The sequence below is a fragment of the Pleurodeles waltl genome, chromosome 6, assembly GCF_031143425.1.
Source record: "Pleurodeles waltl isolate 20211129_DDA chromosome 6, aPleWal1.hap1.20221129, whole genome shotgun sequence".
Classification (NCBI taxonomy): Eukaryota; Metazoa; Chordata; class Amphibia; order Caudata; family Salamandridae; genus Pleurodeles; species Pleurodeles waltl.
In genome coordinates this window covers 290,557,652-290,585,327 of record NC_090445.1, presented here as the reverse complement: position 1 = coordinate 290,585,327, position 27,676 = coordinate 290,557,652, and the positions used below count along the sequence as shown (strand labels likewise).

Genomic DNA, 27,676 nt, shown 5'->3' with positions numbered 1-27,676 from the left:
AAACAGACTACATGGACATTTATGGAGTGTAACTGTACTGTGAGAATAGCCCCGTACCCCCCCTCATGATATGTTATGTTTCAGTATAACTTCATTTGTTTTACATATGTAACAGGTGAGTGTGTGTACTAATGGTTGCTGTTGTCCTCGTCTGCGATTCCGTTGTCTTTCTGTCAGCAGGAGCAGCAGGTTGACGTCTAGATGTGGTTCCATAGCGGCTCCGGACGAGTATGGCTTCCTTGATGTGAGCGACTCCTTCTATACTGTTTATACTGTTCGTTTCCGCCTGGTGTTCCGTGGGAGTCCAACCGCAGCGGAAATGCTGGTGGTGTGCAACCTCTTAATGAGTCCAGCAGATACATGGTCTCCGCTGGACTCGTGGTGACTCCATCTGTCCATGGTGGTCTGATCACACTGATGATGCCGGCAGTGCATTGCGGGTCTTCTGTGTGCACCACTGCCAAACTCATAATTTGGCAGTCTTCTCCACTAGCCTGTTGGCGGTCAAACCACCAACATGGCAGTCTTCAAACCTCCAAACTCGTAATGAGGCCCATTGTGTCCAAAAGCCACGTGCTCTAGCAGTAAGGTGAGACTTTCCTCCTTATTAATGTGGAGAACAATCTAATTGTGGTACTGAAATATTGCTCTTAGTACCACTCATTTGTTTAGAAAAATAACTTTTCAGAATGTACCTGTCATTCACTTTATGGGTCAATGTTAAAGAGTTGGCAACCAAGTTGAAGTCACAGAATAAGACACTGTGAAAAATTATATTCTCAACATATACACTATCTGTAAGGAAATGCCTCCTTGGCATGGTTACCCCCTGACTTTTTGCCTTTGCTGATGCCAAGTTATGATTTGAAAGTGTGCACACCCTGGCATCCAGGTAAGTCCCTTGTAACTGGTATCCTTGGTACCAAGGGCCCTGATGCCAGGGAAGGTCTCTAAGGGCTGCAGCATGTCTTATGCCACCCTGGGGACCCCTCACCCAGCACAGACACACTGCTTGCCAGCTTGTGTGTGCTGGTAGGGAGAAAATGACTAAGTCGACATAGCACTCCCCTCAGAGTGCAATGCCAACCTCACACTGCCTATGGCATAGATAAGTCACCCCTCTACCAGGCCTTACAGCCCTAAGGCAGGGTGCACTATACCATAGGTGAGGGCATAGGTGCATGAGCACTATGCCCCTACAGTGTCTAAGCAAAACCTTAGACATTGTAAGTGCAGGGTAGCCATAAGAGTATATGGTCTGGGAGTCTGTCAAACACGAACTCCACAGCACCATAATGGCTACACTGAAAACTGGGAAGTTTGGTATCAAACTTCTCAGCACAATAAATGCACACTGATGCAGGTGTACATTTTATTGTGAAATACACCCCAGAGGGCATCTTAGAGATGCCCCCTGAAAACATACCCGACTTCCAGTGTGAGCTGACTAGTTTTGCCAGCTTGCCACACACCAGACATGTTGCTGGCCACATGGGGAGAGTGCCTTTGCCACTCTGTGGCTAGTAACAAAGCCTGTACTGGGTGGAGGTGCTTCTCACCTCCCCCTGCAGGAACTGTAACACCTGGCGGTGAGCCTCAAAGGCTCACCCCCTTTGTTACAGCGCCACAGGGCACTCCAGCTAGTGGAGATGCCCGCCCCCTCCGGCTACGGCCCCACTTTTGGCGGCAAGGACAGAGGGGATAATGAGAAAAACAAGGAGGAGTCACTGGCCAGTCAGGACAACCTCTAAGGTGTCCTGAGCTGAGGTGACTGACTTTTAGAAATCCTCCATCTTGCAGATGGAGGATCCCCCCAATAGGATTAGGGATGTGCCCCCCTCCCCTCAGGGAGGAGGCACAAAGAGGGTGTAGCCACCCCCAGGGCTAGTAGCCATTGGCTACTAACCCCCCCAGACCTAAACACACCCCTAAATTGAGTATTTAGGGGCTCCCAGAACCTAGCAAGATAGATTCCTGCAACCTGAAGACGAAGAAGGACTGCTGACCTGAAAGCCCTGCAGAGAAGACGGAGACACCAACTGCTTTGGCCCCAGCCCTACCGCCTGTCTCCCCACTTCAAGAAAAGCTGCACCAGCGACGCGCCCCCCAGGGTCCAGGACCTCTGAAGCCTCAGAGGACTACCCTGCATCTAAAAGGACCAAGAACTCCTGAAGACAGCGGCTCTGCTCCAAAGAAGAAACAACTTTGCAACAAAGAAACAACTTTTAAAGGACTGCACGTTTCCCGCCGGAAGCGTGAGACTTTCCACTCTCCACCCGACGCCCCCCGCTCGACCTGCGGAGAAACAACACTACAGGGAGGACTCCCCGGCGACTGCAACCCTGTGAGTAGCCAGAGTTGACCCCCCCTGAACCCCCCAGCGACACCTGCAGAGGGAATCCAGAGGCTCCCCCTGACCGCGACTGCCTGCTTCTAAGATCCCGACGCCTGGTAAAGACACTGCACCCGCAGCCCCCAGGACCTGAAGGATCCGACCTCCAGTGCAGAAGCAACCCCCAGGTGGCCCTCTCCCTTGCCCAGGTGGTGGCTACCCCGAGAAGCCCCCCCCCCTTGCCTGCCTGCTTCACTGAAGAGACCCCCTGGTCTCCCATTGAACTCCATTGCAAACCAGACACCTGTTTGCACTCTGCACCCGGCCGCCCCCTGTGCCACTGAGGGTGTACTTTTTGTGCTGACTTGTGTCCCCCCAGGTGCCCTACAAAACCCCCCTGGTCTGTCCTCCGAAGTCGCGGGTACCTACCTGCTGGCAGACTGGAACCAGGGCACCCTCTTCTCCATTGAAGCCTATGGGGGTTATTACAACTTTGGAGGAGGTGTTAATCCGTCCCAAAAGTGACGGTAAAGTGACGGATATACCACCAGCCATATTACGAGTTCCATAGGATATAATGGACTCGTAATACGGTTGGTGGTATATCCGTCACTTTACCGTCACTTTTGGGACGGATTAACACCTCCTCCAAAGTTGTAATAACCCCCTATGTGTTTTTGGGCACCACTTTGACCTCTGCACCTGACCGGCCCTGAGCTGCTGGTGTGGTAACTTTGGGGTTGCCCTGAACCCCCAACGGTGGGCTACCTTGGACCCAACTTTGAACCCTGTAGGTGGTTTACTTACCAGTAACTGTTGAAATTTGCACTGTCTAGTATTAACATAGTTTATTAAAATTTTTGCCAAAACTGTATGTGCTATTTTGCTGATTCAAAGTTCCTATGATACCTACGTGAAGTACCTTTCATTTGAAGTATTGATTGTAAATCTTGAACCTGTGGTTCTTAAAATAAACTAAGAAAATATATTTTTCTATACAAAAACCTATTGGCCTGGAATTGTCTTTGAGTGTGTGGACCTCATTTATTGCCTGTGCGTGTACAACAAATGTGTAACACTACCCTCTGATAAGCCTACTGCTCGAACACACTACCACAAAATAGAGCATTAGAATGATCTCTTTTTGCCACTATCTTACCTCTAAGGCGAACCCTTGGACTCTCTGCATGCTATTTCTTACTTTGAAATAGTACATACAGAGCCAACTTCCTACACTATCCCAGAGTAAACAGGAGTTAGCCTCGGGGCAGGACAAGATTATGTCTGACTGTTTACCTTATTGAAAGAAACTAACACGCTATTTGTAAAATACAACAGATAGCTTTTAGTTTTAGACTAGGGGCCTCATTTTGAGTTTGGCGGACGGGAAAGCCGCTCTGCCAAACTCCCAACAGAGTTTCCGCCGCCGTAGTGGCAACCACCCCACTGGACATATTAGGTGTTTCCAGCTACGCGGACAGGTGGAAACTGAGGTTTCTGCTCGTCAGCCTTGCGGGAAACAAGTGGCAGCAATGTCTCCGGCTTGAAATCGAGCCAGTGGAAATGCTGTTGCCTGAAGGGTGCACCAGCACACTCGCAAACACAGCAGACAGTGAACATTGCGAGGGTGCTGGGCAGGAGGGCCCCTGCACTTCCCATGCCAAGTGCATGGGCAGTGCAGGGCCCCCCTGTGGCCCCCTGCACCTTTTTTCCGACAGCCTTTTCATGGTGGTGAAAATGCTATGAAGAGGCTGGCAGAGAACGAGTTTGTAATCCACAAGACAGCGCTGCATAAAGCACTGCCATGGCGGATTACGACCTCCACCTGCCATCAATCCATCGGATCACCGATCCCGGCAGAGACGTCAGAAACCTGGCAGTCTGGCCGCCGGACCGGCACAGTAGCAGTGATCCCGACCGCCACCACCAGGCTGGTAAGCTTGAGGCCGCCAGCCTTGTAATGAGGCCCTATGTGTCACCAGGAGAAAATTATTTTTGAAAGAGTACTTGAATTTATCTTTACCTCAAGTGCTGAATTCAGAAGTAATATTATTTGCTTCTTTGCCCTCACTTTAATTTGGAATTTAGTTGACAGGTTTTTCCCTCTGACAAGTTGGCGGGCTTACAAACTACGGCAAAGGAGCAGGTGATACTCTGCTGTGTCTAGTCATGCAGCTCAGGGCAGCACACGTTTCTTTAGCAAAGTGACCGTATCCACTATGGGAGGAGCAATCTGCTGATTAATATCGCAGCAAAACATCCGACCTCAGTGAGTCAATGAGTTGTGTAAAGTAGGTCTATGACCTAGTTCTACAAGCTTTGTATTCCCAGGGGACACTGAGTTCAGAGCGGCAACGTTTAGTAGTGAATTCCAGGTGAGTCCAGCCCCACACAACAGCCTGACTATACCCACTGATGTGGGCCTGTACTTCCTGGGTTACCAAAAGAGAACAGTGGTAATCTAGACAATCGTTCATTAATGAGTTACTCACTCAAAGGTCACTAGAAACGGAACATACTTTTTGATATATTTATTGTAATACAGTTATTCTGGGATCTAGTGTGCATAACATTGTTTGAGAACCTTACAGAAAATACAATTGGAAAACAGCTAAACATTTCCATGAACAGTAAAAACTACAGGTAGAAATTGCAACTTTACAATTTGTAGACCTTAACCCCTTCGCTGCCAGGCCCTTTCCCCTCCTGTGCCGAGCCTTTTTTTGGCTATTTGGGGCAGTTCGTGCTTAGGCCCTCAGAACTTTTTGTTCACATAAGCTACCCACGCCAAATTTGCGATTCTAGATGTACCCAGACTTTGTGGGTTCCCCTGAAGGAGACCAAGAAATTGGCCAAAATACACTGAAAATTGTTTGTTTGTTTTTTAAATGGGAAAAAAGGGCTGCAGAAGGGGGCTTGTGGTTTTTTCCCTGCAAATGGCATCAACAAAGGGTTTGCGGTGGCAAGATCACCATCTTCCCAGCTTTCAGGAACAGGCAGACTGTTTCAATACAATGTTGACATTTTACTGGGACATACCCCATTTTTACTATTTTTTGTGCTTTAAGCCTCCTTCCAGTTAGTGACCAAAATGGGTGAGAAACCAATGCTGGATCCCAGAAAGCTAAACATTTCTGAAAAGTAGTCAAAAATCTGAATTCAGCAAGGGGTCATTTGTGTAGACCCTACAAGTGTTCCCTACAGAAAATAACAGCTGAAATAAACAAATATTGAAATTGAGGTAAAAAACAGCAATTTTTCTCCACGTTTTACTCTGTAACTTTTTCCTGCAATGTCAGATTCTTTAAAGCAATATACCGTTACGTCCGCTGGACTCTTCTGGTTCCCGGGATATATAGGGCTTGTAGGATCATCAAGAACCCTAGGTACCCAGAGCCAATAAATGAGCTGCACCTTGCAATGGGTTTTTATTCTATACCGGGTATACAGCAATTCATTTGCTGACATATAAAGAGTGAAACATAGGTATCAAGTAAACCTTTGTATTTCCAAAATGGCAACAAGTTAAGGTGTTGAGAAGCAGTGGATATTTGCACATCTTTGAAATCCGGGCTGTCCATACTAGCATGTATATTACAGGGCATTTCTCAAATAGATGTCTTTTTTTTTTTTTTTACACACTGTCTTACATTTGGAAGGACAAAATGTAGAGAAAGACAAGGGGCAATAACACTTGTTTTGCTATTCTGTGTTCCCCCACGTCTCCCGATAAAAACGGTACCTCACTTGCGTGGATAGGCCTAGCACCCACGACAGGAAATGCCCTAAACACAACGTGGACACATCACATTTTCTCAAAAAAACAGCTGTTTTTTGCAAAGTGCCTAGTTGTTGATTTTGGCCTATGGCTCAGCCGGCACCTAGGGAAACCTAACAAACCTGCGCAGTTTTGAAAACTAGACACCGAGGGGAATCCAAGAAGGGGTGACTTGTGGAGCTCTGACCAGGTTCTGTTACCCAGAATCCTTTGCAAACCTCGAAATTTGGCCCAGAAAACACTTTTTCCTCTCATTCCGGTGACAGAAAGTTCTGGAATCTGAGAGGAGCCACAAATTTCCTTCCACCCAGCGTTCCTCCAAGTCTCCCAATAAAAATGGTACCTCACTTGTGGGGGTAGGCCTAGCGCCCGGAAAAGGAAATGCCTCAAAACACAACGTGGACACATCGAATTTTTCCACAGAAAACAGAGGTGTTTTTTTTACAAACTGCCTACCTGTGGATTTTGGCCTCTAGCTCAGCCGGCACCTTGGGAAACCTAGCAAAGCAGCGCATTTTTGAAAACTAGACACCTAGGGGAATCCAAAATAGGGTGACTTGTGGGGCTCTGACCAGGTTCTGTTACCCAGAATCCTTTGCAAACCTCAAAATGTGACCAAAAAAGCACTTTTTCCTCTCATTTCGGTGAAAGAAAGTTCTGGAATCTGAGAGGAGCCTCAAATTTCCTTCCACCCAGCGTTCCCCAAGTCTCCTGATAAAAATGGTACCTCTCTTGTGAGGGTAGGCCTAGCGTCCACGAAAGGAAATGGCCCAAAACACAACGTGGACATATCACATTTTTTCACAGAAAACAGAGGTGTTTTTTACTATGTGCCTACCTGTGGATTGTGTCCTCTAGCTCAGCCGGCACCTGGGCAAACCTGGCAAACCAGTGCATTTTTTAAAACTAGACACCCAGGGGAATCCGAAATGGGGTGACTTGTGGGGCTCTGACCAGGTTCTGTTACCCAGAATCCTTTGCAAACCTCAAAATTTGGCCAAAAAAAAAAACACTTTTTCATCTCATTTCGGTGAAAGAAAGTTCTGGAATCTGAGAGGAGCCTCAAATTTCCTTCCACCCAGCGTTCCCCCAAGTCTCCTGATAAAAATGGTACCTCACTTGTGTGGGTAGGCCTAGCGCCCACAAAAGGAAATGGCCCAAAACACAACGTGGACATATCACATTTTTTCACAGAAAACAGAGGTGTTTTTTTACAAAGTGCCTACCTGTGGATTGTGGCCTCTAGCTCAGGCGGCACCTGGGGAAACCTAGCAAACCAGTGCATTTTTTTCAAACTAGACACCTACGGTAATCCAAGATGGGGTGACTTGTGGGGCTCTGACCAGGTTCTGTTACCCAGAATCCTTTGCAAACCCTTAAAATTTGGCCCAAAAAAAAACGGTTATATGACGGAACACCGAATCTTAAACTACTACTAACCTTAACAACGAGGTCGGAACACCGACCTCGTCTTTACTACTAATGATTTTACCACGAATGCCTTAACAACGATATTTCGTTGTAAAGGCATTCCTGATAAAATCATTAGCAATAGGCACCATTCACCCTACATCCCTCACCCCACCCCCCCAACCCCACCCCAAAACCTAAAACCCCCTGACCTCCCACCCACTCCCCAAAACCAAAAACGCCCCATCCCCCCAACCCCACCCTAAAACCTAAAACCCCCTGACCCCCCACCCACTCCCCAAAACCAAAAACGCCCCACCCCCCCAACCCCACCCCAAAACCTAAAACCCCCTGACCCCCCCACCCACTCCCCAAAACCAAAAACGCCCCACCCCCCCAACCCCACCCTAAAACCTAAAACCCCTGACCCCCCACCCCCTCCCGAAAACCTAAAACCCCCCACTTACCTGAGTCGTCACCTTGTCATCTGCGTCGTCCTCCTCAGCCGACTCCCTTGTTTGTACCTAAACCATGCATGTTCGTTGTTCAGGACATGCGTGGTTAAGGCACAAAATAACGAAGTCGTGGTTAAAGAAAGCGTTGTTCCGCTTTCGTTAACCAGGACTTCGTTATAAAAAATTCGGCATAAAGGATGTTTACCCAAAAAAACACTTTTTCCTCCCATTTCGGTGACAGAAAGTTCTGGAATCTGAGAGGAGCCACAAATTTCCTTCCACCCAGCATTCCCCCAAGCCAAGTCTCCCGATAAAAATGGTACCTCACTTTTGTGGGTGGGCCTACTGCCCGCGAAACAAAATGCCCCAAAACACTACTTGCGTTTTTGGTCCTGGGCTCAGCAGCCTTCTAGGGAAACCTACCAAACCCAGACATTTCTGGAAAAAAAACACCCGAGAGAGTCCAGTGAGGTGTGACTTGTGTGGATCCCCCAGAATCCTCAGCAAACCTCAAATATAGCTAAAAAAAAAAAATCGAATTTTTCCCACATTTCTGTGTGGGATCACCGCACTGGGACACATTTCATGCCACCCAATGTTCCCCTCAGTCTCCCAGGAAAAATTATACCTCATTTGTGTTGGTGGGCCAAGTGCTTGTGAAAGGGAAGAGCCAAAAACATGTTGATACTGAGGGGGAACAAAGGGGGTCCAAAAGGGCAGTTTGCAAAAAAAAACATTTTTAGGCTGACAAGTGCAGCAGAATTTTTTTCTGTATAGTTGAGACAATGCTGGGTGGTAGGAATCTTGTGGATTCCTGCAGATTCTGGAAGGTTCAATCACAAAAACGTGGGAAAAAAGTATGATTTCCAGCAAAGTTGGAGGTTTGCAGGGGATTGTGGGTACCAAAATGGTGCGGTGCATGTGAAACACACCACCCTGGAATCACCCAGATGTTTAGTTTTCAGATGTGTCTAGGTCTTGTGGATTTTTCTACATGGCAGCGTCCCAAAGTCCATAAAGTGCAGCCCTCACCATTACAAGTGGGACAATTTTGAGAGTAAGCCAAGCTCTCATGGCCCAAATGTAAAACTAAAACCCAAAATAATCAAATGTCTTCTTGCTTGCTGTGGGATAAGATGTTATAGAGTGCGGGGAGAGCTGAAAAACCGTTACCCCCTTCAGTTGAGGTGGGTGCGTAACCAGGCCCATACTGGTTGGTGGCCACCACCCCAATATATATTTTTTTTTTTTTAGTCCCTGGCATCTAATAGACTTTCTGCTACCCCCCCCCCCCCCCGGGTGTGGAGCAGGGGTAATTGCCTCATCTGCCCACTGGTGGGCAGAACAACTTTGGCCCCATTTATTTGGGGTTGGGGTACGGCCATACCCCCACCCTCTTATTTATTTATTTATTTTTTAAACTTCCCTGGCCTCTGGTGGGCTTTCTGCCCCCCCCCCCTCCCTTGGGGGCAGATGGGCCTTCCAAAAATAGGCCCATCTGATATGGCCAACAGTAATGTGCCCCCATGGGGAGCGACCCTTACCCAAGGGGCTGCCCCCCTAAAGAAAACACACACATACACACACACCAATCCCTGGTGCCTAAGTGGTTTCTGCCCCCATGGGGTCAGATTGACTTAACAAAAATCAGCAGAAATGGTCTAAATACAATTTGCCCCCCAGGGGAGCGACCGTTGACTAAGGGGTCACTCCCCACCTCTAAAAAAACAAAACAAAACAATATATATATAGATATTTTTTATCCCTGGCGCCTAGAGGTTTCTGCCACACCTGGGGTCAGATCGGCCTATTAACAATAGGCCGCTCTGCCCCCAGGGGAGTCAGAAAAGGCCTAAAATAAATTTTCCCCCCTCCCCCGGGGAGCGACCCTTGCCTAAGGGGTCACTCCCCACCACTAACAAACAAAACAAAAACAAAAAATGTTTTATCTCTGGCGCCTAGAGGCATCTGCCCCCCCTGGGGGCAGATGGGCCTAATAGCAATAGGCCGATCTGCCCCCGGGGGGGTAGAAAAGGCCTAAAATAAATTTGCCTCCCCCCCCCCCCCGGGGTAGTGACCCTTGCCTAAGGTGTCACTCCCCACCTCTAAAAAACAAAATAAAATCCCCCAAAAATGTATCCCTGGCGCCTAGAGGCTTCTGCCCACCCTGGGGGCAGATTGGCCTAATAACAATAGGCCGATCTGCCTTCGGGGGGGGCAGAAATGGCCTAAAATATATTTGCCATCCTGCCCTCCTGCCCCCCCATCCCCCCACAGAGCGACCCTTGTCTACGGGGTTGCTCCCCTTGCGTGACATTGGCGCAAAAAAAAAGATCCCCGGTGCCTAGTGGTTTCTGCCCCCCTTGGGGGCAGATTTACCTAAAATCGGCCAATCTGCCCCCAAGGGGGGCAGAAATGGTCTGAATACAATTTGCCCCCCAGGGGAGCGACCCTTGCCTAATGGGTCGCTCCCCTTCTCTAAAAAACAAACACACAAAAAAAAAAAAAAAAACGTAGCCCTGGCGCCTAGAGGTTTCTGCCCCCCCCCCCCCCGGGGGCAGAAATGGCCTAAAATAAATACCCCCACTTCCCTCCCCCCCCCCCCCCCGAACGACCCTTGACTACAGGGTCGCTCCCCTTGCGTGACATTGGTGCAATAAAAAAGGTCCCCGGTGCCTAGTGGTTTCTGCCCCCCTTGGGGGCAGATTTACCTAAAATCGGCCAATCTGCCCGCAAGGGGGGCAGAAATGGTCTGAATACAATTTGCCCCCCAGGGGAGCGACCCTTGCCTAATGGGTTGCTCCCCTGCTCTAAAAAACAAACAAACACAAAAAAAAAAAAAAAAAACATAGCCCTGGCGCCTAGAGGTTTCTGCCCCCCCCCCCCCGGGGGCAGAAATGGCCTGAAATAAATACCCCCACTTCCCCCCCCCCCCCTGCCCCCCCAGAACGACCCTTGCCTACGGGGTCGCTCCCCTTGCGTGACATTGGTGCAAAAAAAAAGATCCCCGGTGCCTAGTGGTTTCTGCCCCCCTTGGGGGCAGATTGACCTAAAATCGGCCCGGGGGGGGCAGAAAAGGCCTTAAAAAAGAAATGCCCCCCCTGGGAGCGACCCTTGCCCAAGGGATTGCTCCCCTCATGCCAGTTTCCTTTCATAAAATAAATCCCTGGTGTTAGTGGGCATTTTAGCAGCCGGATTGCTTTGCAATCCAGCTGCTAAAACGCTCAGAGAGACTTCAAAGGGAAGGAAATTCCTTTCCTTCCCTTTGAAGCCTCTCAGGCCTCCTCCACAAGATCGGAAGAGAAATGCTGAGCATTTCTCTTCCGATCGCGCTGTAAGCTGAGCTTCCAGCGTGATGGGAGGAGGCCTCTGTGATAGTCAGTGTGCGCTGCCGTCATAGGGGGGTCAGGGGGTTGGGATGGCTGTCGGGGGTGGAAGGGGAAGGGCTTCCCCTTCCATCCCTGGATTGGAGGGGTGGGGGAACCCCACAGAGGGAGCGCTAGCACTCCCTCTTGGCTCTGTGCCCAGGACGTAATGGTTACGTCCTGGGCACACGAGCACTGTGCCGCAGGACGTAACCATTACGTCCTGGGCACAGAAGAGGTTAATACTCTCACTGCGCTATTTCTAGGCGTTTTGCAGGTAAATAAATAATAAGCCTATTTCTTGAGTTTCAGAGGTGGTGCACATACCTGGGAAAACAGGATTTGTTGCTTGTTTGGAATAGCTTGCTAGCTAGTTCAAGCACAAGGTCAAGGTCAAGGGCAAGGAGATTGCGTCTGTGTGAAAACACAATTCTGGCACCACTCAGCTGCAGATTCTCTGACAGTCTAGCAGGAGACTTCTTCAGTTAAGCTAGAATCTTGTGCTGTGCCCATCTATGTCTGGATCTGCATCTTGGAAGAAGACTCTCTCTTCGAGATGATGGTGATTTCAAAGGGCGTTTATAGTAAATCGATCCCTCTGATCTTTCTTAAGGAATGTATTGACAAAATCATATACATCAGATAGATGTACGAATAAGGTAAAAATATTTCAATCCAAACTACATTGTTTGGGTTATAGTTGTTACTTGACCTTCGAAAAGGCACCTGTCCCAGACTGTTGTTGCAGAAGGAATCTGTATTTATTTACTACCGGGAGGATACAACATTTTTTATGCCACTACCAGGGGATCTGACAACTTTTGAATGTCACTACAGAAGGCATATGACAAATTTACATGTCAAAAGGATGTGACATATTTACAGTTCCTCAGACAGATAAAAGCCACCATGTTTTAGACCGAGGATCTTAAAGAGCTCCATTTTCTAGACCAAGGAAGATTAAGGACCTCTATTTTCTATAGGCAGGCACCATGACAAGGTCAAAGTGCACAAAATGGAGTCTCAGCCTGCACTAAATGCAATCTACATTTATATGCTTAAAACCAACAATTAAAATAAAGAAGACTAAAAGAGAGTGCTAAAAACAGATAAAATAAATACATTTTAAACGGAAACATTCATGACATCCCCGGAAAAATGTCCAAACTTAACAATCACTAAATAATCACCGATTGCGTTTTGCATGATCTTTCTTATCATAACTTAATGACACATTAATTTACAAAATTAAAGCACATGCTAGAAACGTTCATTTGATGAAACTGCAATTCATTACTTGTTACGTGTTTAACAATACACGTTTTCAAACTGGGTCTCTGCACTGGAAGACCTGATCTTTACAACAAATGCTGGCAGAGATTCTAAGCACTAAAATCGACCCTCAAAGTGGGAGTACACATTCGGTGCCCACATAGTGATCCTCTTGCATGCCAGCGATCTCTCGCAGTATGTTAGTCACATTGTATTTACGTTTTCCAGAAAGTAGGCCACAATTTACTTTGCAGTCATTCACACAGTCAACTGCTCAGGCTTCCTGCTTACCACCTATGGTACACTACGTTGCGGCTGAAGAATGCAAGTTAGTGGATGATTCACTAATATTTCCTCCTCTCAATCAGGTTGTATGTCCTTCTGGAACCTTTCCTGGCAGAACTCATTAACGTAATAATATTTTCTAGCAATTAAGGCTGACAGCAACAGCATTAGAAAAATAGTCTTGAAGCTCAATACTTGGCACTCCAGAATCAGAACCCCCATAGGAAGGTGATCCAAAACACACAGAAAATTTAGCAATAGGTCTGGCTGACTCCTTATGATATGTCTTGTTAACGATTGATGTGGCTCTTTTGTTTAGATCATGTTTATTAGACATGCAAGAGGAAGTAACAGAATTGATACAATCCTTCTTTTTTGGATGCTGTATCTCTCATCCTTGAAAATATTTCATCCACAAACGTATTTATATTATCCAATTTAGCTTTTTTAGATAGCCACTCGACCCTGGCTTTTTAAAGCACCAGTACCGCAACGATATGGTCTTTTTTATCGGCGAGCATTGTGGGAGATGTTCAGGCAGTGTTGCAGAAGAACGCGTTGTTGGCAGAGTTAACAAGCCCGGAGATCAGCACAGCATGGGTGGCTGCTAACCTTGCACAGAAACCTTGCACACTGCTTGCAGGGCCACAACTGGAGGGGTGCATCGCGCCCCCAAAGAGGAGGGACGCCGTTAACAACTGCGGCAACAGGGCACTGAGGCTTTAAGAGTAGTGTGTGCACGCTGTGCATTGTTGGGGTGCCTGGCATGATTAATGCGGCCCACGCCTGACTGCGTCCGGTGAAATCGGTGCTCAAGTAAGGGCGCCTACAACAGTGTCCTGGTTCTGAGAGAGCTTGAATCGGACACTGAAGGCTGAAATGCCCATTAATGTGAAAACCTGAAGTGAGTGCATCTTACAAAGTACATAATAGATAAACTGGACACTAGTAGCTAATTGTGTGCTGATGATCTCCAAGACCTCTTTCATAATCACAGCACATTATAACAATATGCAAATTGATACTGACACTGTGCACTGGTGAGGTGATTGCCGTAACGCGCTGTATCACCCTAATTTGGATAATTTTGATTCATTGATGACTAGTATTGGCCCACGTTAAGCAGAATGGGAAAACCAGACGCTAAGTAGCCCATATTGACCTTTGCGAGTCGTAGAGGTGCTCTGCCGAGCGTTAGGGCGAACTTGGCCTGACTTCGTTAAGCTGATGTTAAAGAATTCTTGCTGGAAATCAAAGGTACTCTGGATACCATAAACTCCAAAATAAGCTAACAAGACTCACAAAAGAATTACAAAATAGACTATACAATCAGCAGGCACAGCTGGACCTACCTGAGCGCAGAATATCTGATGCAGAAGATGAGGCAACAGCGTAAGTGAAATTACAAAAATCATGTAAATGGAACTTGAGAAACTCAGGCTCAAAGTAGACACTTCTTGTGTGCCGATTTTACTAAGTCAGTGCAGGATGCAAGGAGGAAATTGGCACCATCAACAAACAGCTTCAAGACATCGACATACACTATCCTATGTTATCCAGCCAAGCTGAAATTTGAATTAAATGGTAAAGCCCATGTTTGTCTGAACCAAAATAAGTGAACAAGATAATTCCCAAATTGGCCCTATCAGTCAAGAGGGGGAAGGATTCTATCAAATCATTTGAATTCTTATCACCTCAGTGAAGTCGCATGCAGTAAAGATGAAAATGGGTTGATGCTTTTTGTTATCAGATATAATTGGCTGATTATACTTGTGGCGTAGAATCCTTAGCATAAAGATATTACTGCTTGTACAGAATGTGACGTAATAAAAACAAAATAAACAGTCATAAATTGTGGGCCCAGCGCCACTGACTAATGTTGTAAAGAATAAGTTAAAGTGGGAAGGTTTTATTAGTACACACTTGTTAACATGATCTGAAAGGACTGTTCTGTTTTGGATTGCTTGAACTCAGGTTCAAACAAATACTTACTGTCTTAGGTCAAATTGAGTGGTCACCGATAACATGATCACTGTACAATGAGGTTAAGCTGACATACTCCTGAACTGAGTAAATGTGTAATACATGTTCAATCTAAGTTATATCTTTGCTCTGGCGACCTTCATCATGAATGCAATAGCTGGTTTGGTACTCATAGCGCTTATGTGTATTTTTTCTTTTAGGTCATTAGGCGTTATAGTAGGATGGTGAGCTGAGAAATTGGGTCTCAAAATGGTAGGTGAGTGGTGGTCTGGGGATATTGTCACAGAATATAGGCATGTCAGAATACACCAAATGATACGTTCATACACACTTGGCAGACACTGGTTAAAGACGATGTGTGATGATGAGTGAGTCAGATAAAGCATGCAGAAACACCACGGGCAGCACACTAAAATGTATAATGTGGAACGTCACAGGAATTAATATTCACTGTAAAGCACAACAGGTTTCAGACCATCTAAGCAGACAGAAAATCAACATTGCATTACTGCAAGAGACTCCTTTAGCTCCTGTCCACCCCAAACAAATCACCAGAAACTGGGCATCTTATAGATGTCTCTTTTACTCCACGGTTGTGCTGGTGAGATGGAGATCTCACTTTACGCCCTTCAATACAATATCTTATGATGAGGTGCACTGTGTCATATCACTGGGATAAATTGGGTTGCACGAAATAAACGACAGTAAATATATACTGTCCTAATTTTGATTACCCTTTTTTAAAAGGCGAGGATGAACCTAACTAATGGTGAACCACAATCTATTATTTGGGGTGGTGATTTTATTTTGATACTTCAGCTGGAATTAGACAGTAGTGGAAGTGGAATAGTAAGGCACAGGCAGGCGACACTTAACAACATAATAGCACAATCTGACTTGAATGATCTGTTCGGAACCTAGGAGCCAGACTCCTGCATATATACATTTTATTCATCATTACGTGGGTCCTCAGCAAGGTTATATACAAGAGATATTATCGGCTGAGTTGATTCCATTGCCTGACACATTCTATCTGACCACTCCCCAGTAACTTAGAATTCAACAATTCTCTCCATCAAACGCATACATGGATTGTGGCTATTAAAACCGTCTGCCCTGCCTAGCCCAGTATTCCAAGATGAAATTAAGTAGTGATCCTTAACTATTTTTTGAGTAATCAGTTGAGACACATGCAACACATATGGGACGCTTCCAACGCAGCAAAAGGACACAGTAGCCTCAAATCACACGGTGGTGATGTTGACAGGCTCGAGTCAGAAATCAGCCCATTAGAGTTGAAACAAATGACGGTGTCAGATCAAGCAGTGCAGGCTGACCTCAACTTAAAGAAGGTAGAAGTCTGAGATCCAGCGGAAAGGAAGGTCTTGGGAAATATACAGCAGGAGGGAGATATGGCGAGGGGGAATGCCCAGGACGTACCCTGGTGGGAATGGCACGGCCTGCATGGGCAGCTTCTGATATAATTCAAACTCAGTCTAGTGATGGGGTCACCCTTAAAGGTACACGGAAGAAACTGGAAGAGTTCATCAAAACGTATTCTGAGTTATACATACCTAAAGCAGGTGTAGACACCCAGAAGATTCACACTTATTTAGAAAAGGTTAGAGCTTGCATGGTTAGAGCTGAGTAAACGTGAACCAATATGCTACCAAATTACGCTGGTTGAGATAAAAGGGGTTATTCGCAGTATGAAAAATAGCTTAGCACCATGGAGTGATGGACTTCTTGAGTTTTACAAAGAGATCACTCAATTCTTACTAGCAGTTTATAATGAGGCTTTTTAGGTGGTGTACTGCCTGGAACCTCTAGAGAGGCCTTTTGATAACCCTGCTCATGGCAGATAAGCCCCTTGATTTCTGTAACTGTTATCATAGGCTATCCTGGCTAAGATATTGGCCAAAAGGCTGGTCCCACTGCTACCTGGGTTCATTAGACTAGATCACTCCGGCTTTATACTGAGCAGGTCCACAGATAACAACTTGCTTAATCTTTTTGAGGTGACAGACTGATCTGGAGCTGTTAGCAGTAGTGCACTCCTAGATGCTACTAAAGCCTTTGATTCCCTTGGATGGCTATTCCTCCTGATGATTGTGGAAAGAACGGGTATGGCAATGGCATGCTGAAATGGATCTCCCTTTTATACTCTCAGCCCACTGCCAGGCCTAAAATAAATTGCTGCTTATAATTAATAGAGGAACTCATCAGGGTTGCACCATCAACCCTTTTATTTACTCTGGCGATAGCTCTGGAGGAGCACAGTGAGAGAATATCACTAGCATTGAGGTATCAAATTTGGAACTCGTACAACTTTACTATCAATGTACGCCAATTATATTTAAATATTAGTCAAAGACCCTCCACAAAGCTTAAACCTGATAGTTCAAGAAATAATCTTCTTCAGGAACTGGTTGGGTGTTACAATAAATTGATCCAATTCTGCACTAATGCCCCTGACTAAGAACACGTGCTTATTGGCGCCGGATTTCACCATCAAGTGGCAGTTAGAAATAATGAGGTACTTGGGTATTCAATACCATGGTATATAAAATCGCCAATGTAAGAAAATGATGTGAAATGTATGATTGGGTTTGCGAAGCTGGTGGAAAGGTGAATTAAGTTTCCCCTGACACTAACGGAATAGCTCGCATGAAAATGGTGCTATTACCAAAGTTATTATACCTATTTTCAGATACACAAGTCTCGCTCGCCAGGTCCTTTTTTGGGTCAGCTTAAGACACTGATTGGTTTGACTTGAATGGGAAAGGCGACTACCTAGTTTAGCGTGGTCTAAGCTTCGGCTCCCCTTTGAAGAAGGGAGATATGCTGCCTCAAATTTCGAAATATATTATTATGTTGCACAAGGGCAATTTGCATATTTTTGTTTTTACAAGGACAGACAGGTCCCACATCACAATTTAGAGACACAGGGATGTTTTCCCCTATGACTCCGTTGCCTAATAATCTCAGAATAGAAATAACCACTGAAAGGGGTGCAATTAAACAGCTACAGATGAGAAATCTGGTGACCTCTTTGCTAACAAAACATTTCAAACTTTTCTGGAATATGCGAATGGTAGGAAGGGCAAATTCATAGATATGTTAATGTAACAAAAGCTATGTGTCTCTCCCCTCCAGATTTATAGTAACATGCTGGTGCAGCATGCGGAGTGGAAGGCACTCACACTGATCATGAAGAATCCCAGCACAGCTAAAATGATTACGAGCCCCTATAACAATACAATCGATGACAGGCCAGCTGAAGAGATACATGTTTAAAGTCAATGGGAGCCGGAACTGGAACGTGACATAACAGGGATACAACAGCACTACTGTTGCTGACAAGTTAAGGATGTCACGAACAATGACAAATTTCCTTTAATTCAACTAAAATACATCACCGGACATACTACACGCTAGTCAGCATGGCGATATTAGGCTTAACAACTGATTCGAGCCGCTGAGGTTGAAAAGCTAGGGAGGATATCGTAATTATGATGCTAGCTCTGTTATTGGTGAAACAGATGGCTATGACTTAGAGATGGGTTGTTACTCCCAAAATAGAAGACTGGGTGGCACACTTCTCAACCTGCTTCTGAGCAATCTGAAACGTACGTACCTTTCCTTCCTGCAGAAGCAAGCCACCGAGATATTTGGGACCCATAACGAACATACCTCGTAAAGAAACTGGCTGTACACTAATTGAATTGTCACAGTACTGACTGATATGGATTGTGTTATTAATGTTCTGTGTATTAACACTTCAGGTTTCATAATGATGTATTACTGCAGACAATAAAGAACTTAACAAACAGGTGTCTAACTGATTGTTTGCCTATTGAATGTAATATGATAGAATATGTCTTTAACTGGCCTATGATGTATTGCCTGATAAAAAAGAAAAAAAACTGAAAATAAATGCTATTAAAAAAAACTAGCACGTTCTCCTCGAAAAGCCAAGCATGTTATATATAAAGTCTCCTTGAGTTTCGGAATCTTCTTTGCATTATTTGCAGGCCCTTAAATGTAGATTGACGCTGATAAAAGCTTCATAAACAATAGAGATAAGGTCATCTAATTATGAACCATATATCAAGGAATTGCTATGGATTCTGGTTTAGCTTCTCTCATGTCCGCCTATTAAACTTCAGAGCTGGTAAAAAGGACTGTAATCCATAGATTGTCTGTGACATGCGTTATCATAGGGTCCTCATCCAGTTAGATGATATCGCTGAATGGGATCAACCCCTTCTGAAGTAACTCTTGATATTTTTATTTGAAGGGTCTTATGTAGAAAAAGGTTAAAATTACCTAGCGGATGTCCAATACTGTGCTTTTTATTCATGGGCCCCCTGGCAACATTAAAATGTACAAAAGGTTTAGGTTGATGCTTGGAGGTAGTTAGTGTTAGGCACCAGAATATCTGGTTTGCATGTTAGGCCGTTTTCTGTCAAACTGGTAAATTGGCCTTCTTCAGGACCAAAGCTGAATCAAGTTTCTGATATTTTGGACACAACTCCTTCAAGTGGCGCATCTACACAAAGCTTTTTTCCACCTTATATAACCCTCCTTCATCTCATAAGACAATACAGCATCCACCAGTGTAGTTTTACATAGAGTAAGTTTGTATTCATGGAGAGATATGCCTTTTGCTGCACTATTTAATTTTAAAGGTCAATCCCAAATTTAGTGGATTTTCTTTATGACCCATCAAATATCATATGCTACTATCTTTCACATTCGCAAGTGCAGAGAATCTACTTGAAGCTCTGCTCGTTGTAGTACTTGCATTTTGGCACATGGTGCGTAGATAGGGTGTGCTTTGCCCGAGACTCATAGGTGGGAAGGTAAGCCTTTGGAACTCATTCCTTATTTCCCTTTATTTATTTTACATCTGTATATGGTTTGGTTCTTTACTAATTACACAGGCCGCATCCAAGTCATCTTTATTTTGCACATCATGCCATCTCAGTTTGATCCCAGCCATAAGCAAATCAGTTTTGACCCTGCTCCAATGGGAACAGTCCATCCCCAGCTGTCAGGCCAAGTTCTCCCTGAACCGCAACGCAAACAACCTAGGACTCGATTTTCCCTAGTTACAGCTCATCAGCCAGGTGCCACATGGTTCCAGTGATACAATGTGCACGGAACCCACATCTGGACACACCGCACCACTTGGGCCAACAAATTAAAGTATAAAAAAAAAGTAATAGATGGAATGTTGATAATTAGATTTTTGTGGTAAACAGATTAGCACCAATTTCAGCAACGTCTCCTGTAAGCAGAAAATAATTAAGTTGGCATTCTAAAACCACCTAGAATTTATTTAAGGTGTAGAAACGTGTAATATTTATGAATTTGCTGTTTTCTACCCGCTATTTCTGAGCTGATATAGTGACACATCATAGATGGTTTTTAGTGACCAATTTACACTCTTTGCCTTATTGCGTGTGGAAATCCATAAAAACAGCCAAAGCTTGATGAATCGGTTATTGGGATCTGTTCAATGTAAGCTCAAAAGAGGCTACTCCATGGCAGATTTTCAGGAGAAAAGATTGGATGGTTCCATTAAAATTCAATAAATGCACATTGTTTTTAGGTCGAGCGTAAGCATTTGACATGTTGTATACTTTTAAGTATACTTACACTATGAGTTCAAAGCTATTTCATTTGTTGGTTGCAGTGTCCTTTAAAAATTCTTTAAAAATCCTTGCTTGCTAGTGGTCAGTCCTGCCTCTTTTGTCCTGCCTGTTTCTCTTTGGAAAGAGCACCAACTACTGTATAATTACGCTATGTCCTGTTTCTCTTTTCTGCAGGGGACTTTTTTTTTAGCATTTGCTTTTTCATCGTACACTGTGGGTGCGTATTCAGTCCCTCCTCCCCACCAGATCCCTCTGTAAACATAAACCAACAGCAGAGGGGAGCTTTTCCAGGGCCAGTTCGCCCTTGCTCTCTTTCTCTTGTTTATCAGGCTAGAATATTTCTTTGCTCCAGGAGCCTTCGTGCATGAGAGGGGAGCGAAGCGCACTGCAATGGAACAATTTAAGGCTTCTGAAGGGGGAGGGCGGAGCGAGAACAGAAGCATCCTGTTGGTAATTTGCCACACACTTTTTGTTTTTCAAATGTTTGTTGCTTCATGTCTGTTATGTTTCCCTGTGATATTTTTACATCTGAACAACAACATTTAAGTAACAAAAACCACGAGTGGAGGAGTGTCACTGCAGCGCTCTTAGCTCCCCTCGTCCGCATGTAGGCTCCTGGAGAAAAGCAACGTTCCGGCCTGATTAAAAAAAAAATAGCCTCATTTCATCAGCATTTTGTACTGTGTAGGAGGAGGGAAGGCTGGAGGTCGTCAAGCTGTAGAATCTGCACCTTTCCAGGGCAGCTTTTAACATCACGAGAAGCGACTGGCAAGCCGCAGTGCTGCTTTTGTCTTCTAAGATGTAAAGACAGTAGCAATGTCCACAGTGGAATCTGCTTATCTGGTGAGTCAGAGCGCCTGAGCTCGTTCAGCCCCATTACTAGCTCGTAGTCGGGTTCCCTCTGACTTTACCAGCAGCTGCATATCTTCCTGGTGCTTCCCATTTTCTAACTTATTTTTTCAATAAGCTGAAGCTGTTGAATTTTCTTCTCCAGAGTAGCAACCACCAGTGAAACTGCCTTGAAAATTGACACATCCATTATTTGGCAAAAACGATCATCAATCGGTAGGTAGGTAGGTAACCTCCTCTTCCTCACAATAACTACCCACCTCCTCCATTTTTAGATCGCATAAGGCGTGCCTGGGGAATGTATCAATAAGGGTGTCCCCTATGAAATAATAGACCCAAAGGGGTGAATTGCTGTTACCCTCACAGTCTGGGACTATCACTCCCTGCTAATCTGAGGGAACTAAGGCTGTATGGGCAAGCCCCAAGGAGTTATAAAACCTACCCGTGAACGGGTGTCAAGCTCCAGACATTGGCTCTCAGTAATGTAGGAAAATATAATGTAATCACACTGCCCCCAAACAAACAACAGCTGCGCACGCTTCACCAAGCCTTCCAGGATGGGGGAATGACGTGCCGGCTGTGGGGGGGGGGGGGGGGGGAGTAAAGATGCACAGATGTGGGGGGGAGGGGTGGGCCTTAGCGCGGTTCCCCTAGCAGTCGGAAGACCGCACCGCATAAAGAGCTGTAATAAAACAATACGCCCGCTACGGGGCGATGGCCCCAGCAGCCGCCCCAAACTGGGCCAAACACTGAGGAATAAGGAATGAGGACACGGCCGCGAACAGGAAAACTCTCTACCCGGACGCGTCCTCACTGAACAGCCCAGAAAACACTGACTTGGACGCGGGAGCCCATATGCTGTCACGGTCGCATCTTTACCTAGAAGAACAGTGAGCCTTGACGCAGCTGCAAGGTGTACAAGCAGCTGCGCAAAGTGCAATAAAATACACACAAATAAATACTGGTCAATATCAACTCTATGAAACACTTGTCTCTAGCTGCTGAAGCAGCAAAGAAAGAGGGAGATAGAGCATCCTTGCAGGAGCTTATCTGGATAGAGGTGCCTGGATTGGTGGATCAGATGATGTTTTCTTTCCCTATGCCTTATGGGAAATGTTTATTGTAATGTTCGTTAATGGCTGCTGGAGTGAATAAAGGAAGAAAGAAATGCCTAATCCTAGCCTCCGTGTCCCTAATAGAATTTAAACTTCCCGTTACGATAGCTAGGAAATCTTTCATTCTATGCAATGAAGTGACACTTGTACCAAATAATAATATATATAAAAAAAAAAAATGACAATGTTTACATTTATTCAGCAGATAGAGGAAGAAGGTTAATGGAAGTCCTTTACTTATATGCAGGGCCACTGGAATTATGTGGCAGAGAGGACCAAAATATGCGGCAGGGTTGACCAATTTATGTGGCAAGAAAAGTACAGTTATACATTTACAACGCCAATAGCTCGAACTCAAGCAAATGCAAGAACTACTGCAGTACAAATGCTTGTTATATGGATATTGTGAAAATGTAGCATGGATTCGGCAACCTCTGGCTATGCAGGATTGCACTGCACATTATTCAATATCAGGCAATTAGTAGTTTGACCTACCTACCCAATAAGCTTTAAGAGAAAAAGCTTATTTTGAATTTTTAAGATCTGTAATTCTGTGTAAACAGAATTCACATGTATAGCGAAGTTTCTAAAGAAGCCAATCACTGGATTGGCGTTCTGCTATCTCACTATGGATTCACTGGGCAGTGCAAATTCAGAAAATAATTTATTTTCCAACGGTTTCACCCAGAATTGTTGGTGGTAATCTATAATAAAATGTGATGTGTACCTCAGCCTATAAGTGAGCTAAGGTTTTCTGACATGATTAAATATTTGTTCACTGTCTGTGCAGATCACAAACCCCAAGAAACCCTATATACATATGGTAATGCCAGACTCAGTAAACATAATACATCAAAGGGTGAGTATTCTTATTTTATGGTGGCTTTTGGTAGCCTAAACTTAAGACCCCTAAATAATAAAATGTCACCTAAAATCAAAGTCAATTTCATTCGGTCTATGTTCGGGCAACACCAACTCTGGCTGGGCGAAAGAAACAGTGAAATACTTTTACAGGCATTCCTACCAGATACACTTTCACAATCTAAATTGTCAACAGGAAATTTAGAGAACATCAGTCAGTTGTAAAAATCCATGTATGATGGACTTTCACCACACTTCAGGTTCAAAACCCTTAAGCTACCAATGTTTGCATGGTCCCACAAAAACTTCCCTGCACAAAACAAATTTTTACAGTATGTCAACATTATCAACAAAAATCCATAAAGGTTTTGCAGGAGAGAGTTTATTTGCTGTCCATCTTTCTGTGAATCCGTGACATACAGACTCATGATATATGTACATAGTATGTATAAAAAATGTTTTACTGTACCTTCAGCTAGAAGAGCTACTTCTTCCCTTGACAATTGTTGGGCATCTGTGTTGCGATCTCCCACAGTTTGTGTAAAACCTTCCCCAGCTAAGTAAATCTCAATTAACTGAATTGCACTGTCAAGAGACCATACTTGCTGATGACTTAACCATTCACTAGCACCTGTTGGCAGGATCTGGATGAACTGCTCCAGTACAATTAGTTCCACAATTTCAGCAGGGCTTCGGATCTCTGGTTTCAGCCACTTTTTCCCCCAGTCATGTAATTGGTGAGCAACCATACGTGGTCTTGCTCCTGTTCTGAAAGTAAGGTTGCGGAACTTTTCCCGGTAACTTTCTTCACTGATACCTACATGGTTGAGGATAGCGTCCTTCAACCGATCATAATCATGTGTAGTGTTGTATGGCAAAGCCTGGTAAATAGTCTTGGCCTCTTTGGAAAGAAAGGGAGCAAGATGCATGACCCACTTATCTTTAGGCCAAAAAGACTCTTCTGCAGCACACTCAAATGCTACTAGAAAGGCTTCCGCATCCCTTCCAGGCTCAATCTTGAAAGGCACGTGGTCTTGAATCAGAGTCTGGTATGTCCCTATGTTTGCCATTTTAGAATTTTGATGATTTGTCTGAATCTGAACCTCAACTTGTCCTAGTGGCTGCTCCAGTCTCTCAAAGCAGGTTTTCAACTTTGGTGTGTCTGCTGTTTGGCGAACTTCATCACAAATCGACGCCTTGATCATTCAGTCACCTTTAAAATGAATGAGACATTCACTCAAGCATACTAAATATATTGCCTTCGAAGATGATGTAGAATCACCTGAAAAATAAGTGACAACATTTACAAGCAACCATTAGTAAGCATTAGTTACAAGCAAAGTCAACTGCACCATGTGTTTAATGTTCTTCTTAAAACACAATAACACTGGAATTTACATAGGAGTCCTAAGCAACTCATTCAGAAAGACACCTCACAACCAAACATGATAAACATTTTAGATTAAACCACAGTAATGCTAGAATTTGCAAAGGAATCCTAAACTTCTCATTCAGAATGCCAATTCAAAAGAAAACATGATGATAATTTAAGCCCTAGAGAAAAATATGACACATGCTGCTGTGTTTAAATATCAATGTAATGACTGGTCTCAATAGCAATGTTAGTAGACAAGGCTTCCCGTATAATGCAATTTTGAAAAAGGATCATTCTGCTTTTCTGTTACAACTCTGTCGTCCCATTTCTAGGGGGCGCTCTAAGGAGACTCTTGGTAGCCTGGGAATCACTTTGAACACTTATCTAGAGTCCCTTGCTGAATCCTGTTTGTTTCTCTTTTCGCCATGGTATACTTGTGTAGTACTACATTTGCTTCCGGGGACTACAAAGCCCATAATGCACAGCCTTGTAGTCAGGAAGCCTGGATTCTTTTTCCCATTGTTTTCTATGGGAGAAGTCCAGTTGATCCTTTTCATCGGATCCTCTCCTCCAGGGCTTGCAAGTGTCTGAAACTACACACACCTAAGACCTCTCCTGTGCAGCCCAGCTTGGAACTGCTTATAAGGAGCCATTTCCTCAAGATCCCCGTTGTGCATTGGAGTTCGATTCCTTTGTGTTACAGACCCCTTATCGGATGGTGTTTCAGTTTTGTTCCTGTTCTGTTCCAGCTTGATCCTGTTTCCTGTTTCTCTGCCCTTCTCCTGATTGTTCCAGTCTGCTCTCTACCTCTTAGCCTTGCACCCGTTTGTTTCTTCCAGAGCCTGTCCCCTGTTTCTCTGTCCTGCTCCTGCCTTGTTTCAGCCTGATCCTGCTCTCTGTTTTCCAGCCCTGTTTACTGCTTAATCCTACTCCCTGTATTCCAGCCCTGTCCTTGCCTGTTCCAGCCAGAAGTTTGCGCCCTGTTTTCCAGTCCTAGTCCTGCCTTTGCTTCAGCCTGAGCCTGTTCCCTGTTCCTGCCTCTGTCTCTTAGTTTGTCCCTTCTGTTTCTGTTTCCTGTCGGTATTTGTGTCTGGTTAGTGTTCTATCAGTCTTCACCAGTGTATAAGTGTCCTCCTTTGTACTAGGGTTGGCTCCTGGTTTTCAGGAGGCAATTCCAGGCCCCCTCCTTGTCTAGTATTATACGCTGTCTTTCGTGCCTAACAGTGACAGTGTGCTATTGCTGTTGTTCCAGGAATCTCCACTGTGTTTCCAGCTGGACCCACAGGAGCTTGTTGTGTGTATGTAAGTACTATCCTTGTTTGTGCTCTAGGGTCCAGAGACAGAATCACTTCTGCTGCCTCCTTTCTATGGGGCTGCAGGGTGATTATCTGTAAGAGCAAACTACACAGAGGCATTGATATTCCCTGTCACTGTGGGAGGTTCTGCGCCCTACTCTGTGTACGACCCCAGGGTGTTTGTCCATTAGTAATCAGTTTCCTGTTTGTTCACACAAGGGTTGCTCTGCTTTTACGTTCCTGTTCCCTGTGCCTGTCCATAGCTGTCCTTTCCTTTCCGTGTATGCCTTTAGCTGCTCTTCTGCCCCAGTACACTACCTCTTTAGGATATTCGGTGCCCTCAAGGGGTGTCCCAACCAGAGTCCTGATCAGACCCGCCCGAATCCGTGACATTTTCACATAAATTCTTTTGTATGAAGGCACGTTGATACAGAGCTCCAGGCAAAAGCTACAGCATACAGAAAGTCTCTGACAGTTCAGTACTGGATTCTGACGGTTGTGCTTCACAAATCGCCCAGACGTTCCCAAGGTCCTCAGACTGGAGTTTGTAAAGTCCTACATGCATTTTGAAGTGGATCAGAATGTGCCAAATGGACTCCAGAATTCAATTTAATTTTGGGATGGCAATAGTGTGACTGGAATGCCTAGATGACTCTAAAGTACAAGGTATGTAGGTATGAAGGCTGCTAAAAAGAGAGACAATATTTTCTTAGCCCAGAAATATAATATATGTCACACACTTGAGGACATTTCTTAGAATCAGGGAACTATCTTTCAGAAGTCTGTGCTTAAGGTAGACACACAGATAAGTATCTGAGTATAGAAAAAGTGTCCATCATTGGAAAGAAATGAGGTGGCTTGAAATATGAAGAGACACAGATACTGCCCACCCTAATGGGAATGGGAAAATGCATTAAGTTTCCGCAGTGGACAAAAGAGAGAGTAAAGAGTGTAAATTGGTCTGTGATAGACTTACATATGGTTACAGTAAAATGCCAGACCAGCATTTGAATGTAAACATTCACGTAGAGGGTGACATATTAGACATCATAAAGGTTGTTTTCTGATCTAATTTATGAAGTTCTGTGACATCAATCTGGCTGAGGATGACTGGCATCCAACTTTTGTAAATGGCACACAACCTTGGGAGGGATTAATACTTGAAGTGTTCTCTCCTATGGTACCTTAGGATAATAGGGAAAAATATGCAAGACAATGGGCTCAAAATCCTCTGAAGACAACAGCTAAGTGTGGTATAAAATCAGTCCTGCCAAAATTACAATATAAGGGAGTAATATCACCCAATACTCAACAACAACCTTCTTTTCCTAGTGGTCAAACCAGACAGTTTATGCTGTCTGGTATTGTGCTATGGTAATCTGAACTCCAACACACACATACTTCAGAATGTTCACAGTAACAGGCTTAACACAAATTTAGTATGTAAAAAACATAAAACATCTCCTGGCAGCAAATATTTCTAGGAAATATACAATGCCATTCTCACAATGTTTAATCTCTTTAATGCAGCAAATGCTATGTTCATGTCCTCTGCATTACCTCTTAAGTGCGGAGGACTTGAGCATGACATGATCACCGTGGGTTGCAGGGAAACCTCCGGTGCTTGCAGTGGAGTCTTTC

The 27,676-nt window shown here is 44.7% G+C and overlaps 1 protein-coding gene across 3 annotated transcripts in view; it reads right to left on the bottom strand.

The window, feature by feature from the left end:
* LOC138299642 (zinc finger and SCAN domain-containing protein 30-like) overlaps positions 1 to 27,676 on the bottom strand; it is a 169,654-nt gene that overhangs the window by 77,103 nt on the left and 64,875 nt on the right. For all 3 annotated transcript variants that reach the window (XM_069238093.1, XM_069238092.1, XM_069238094.1), the window contains one exon: positions 23,835 to 24,647. In XM_069238093.1, the coding sequence (XP_069094194.1) occupies positions 23,835 to 24,570 (736 nt within the window). In that variant the 5' untranslated portion in view covers positions 24,571 to 24,647. The remainder of the gene's footprint in view (positions 1 to 23,834; positions 24,648 to 27,676) is intronic.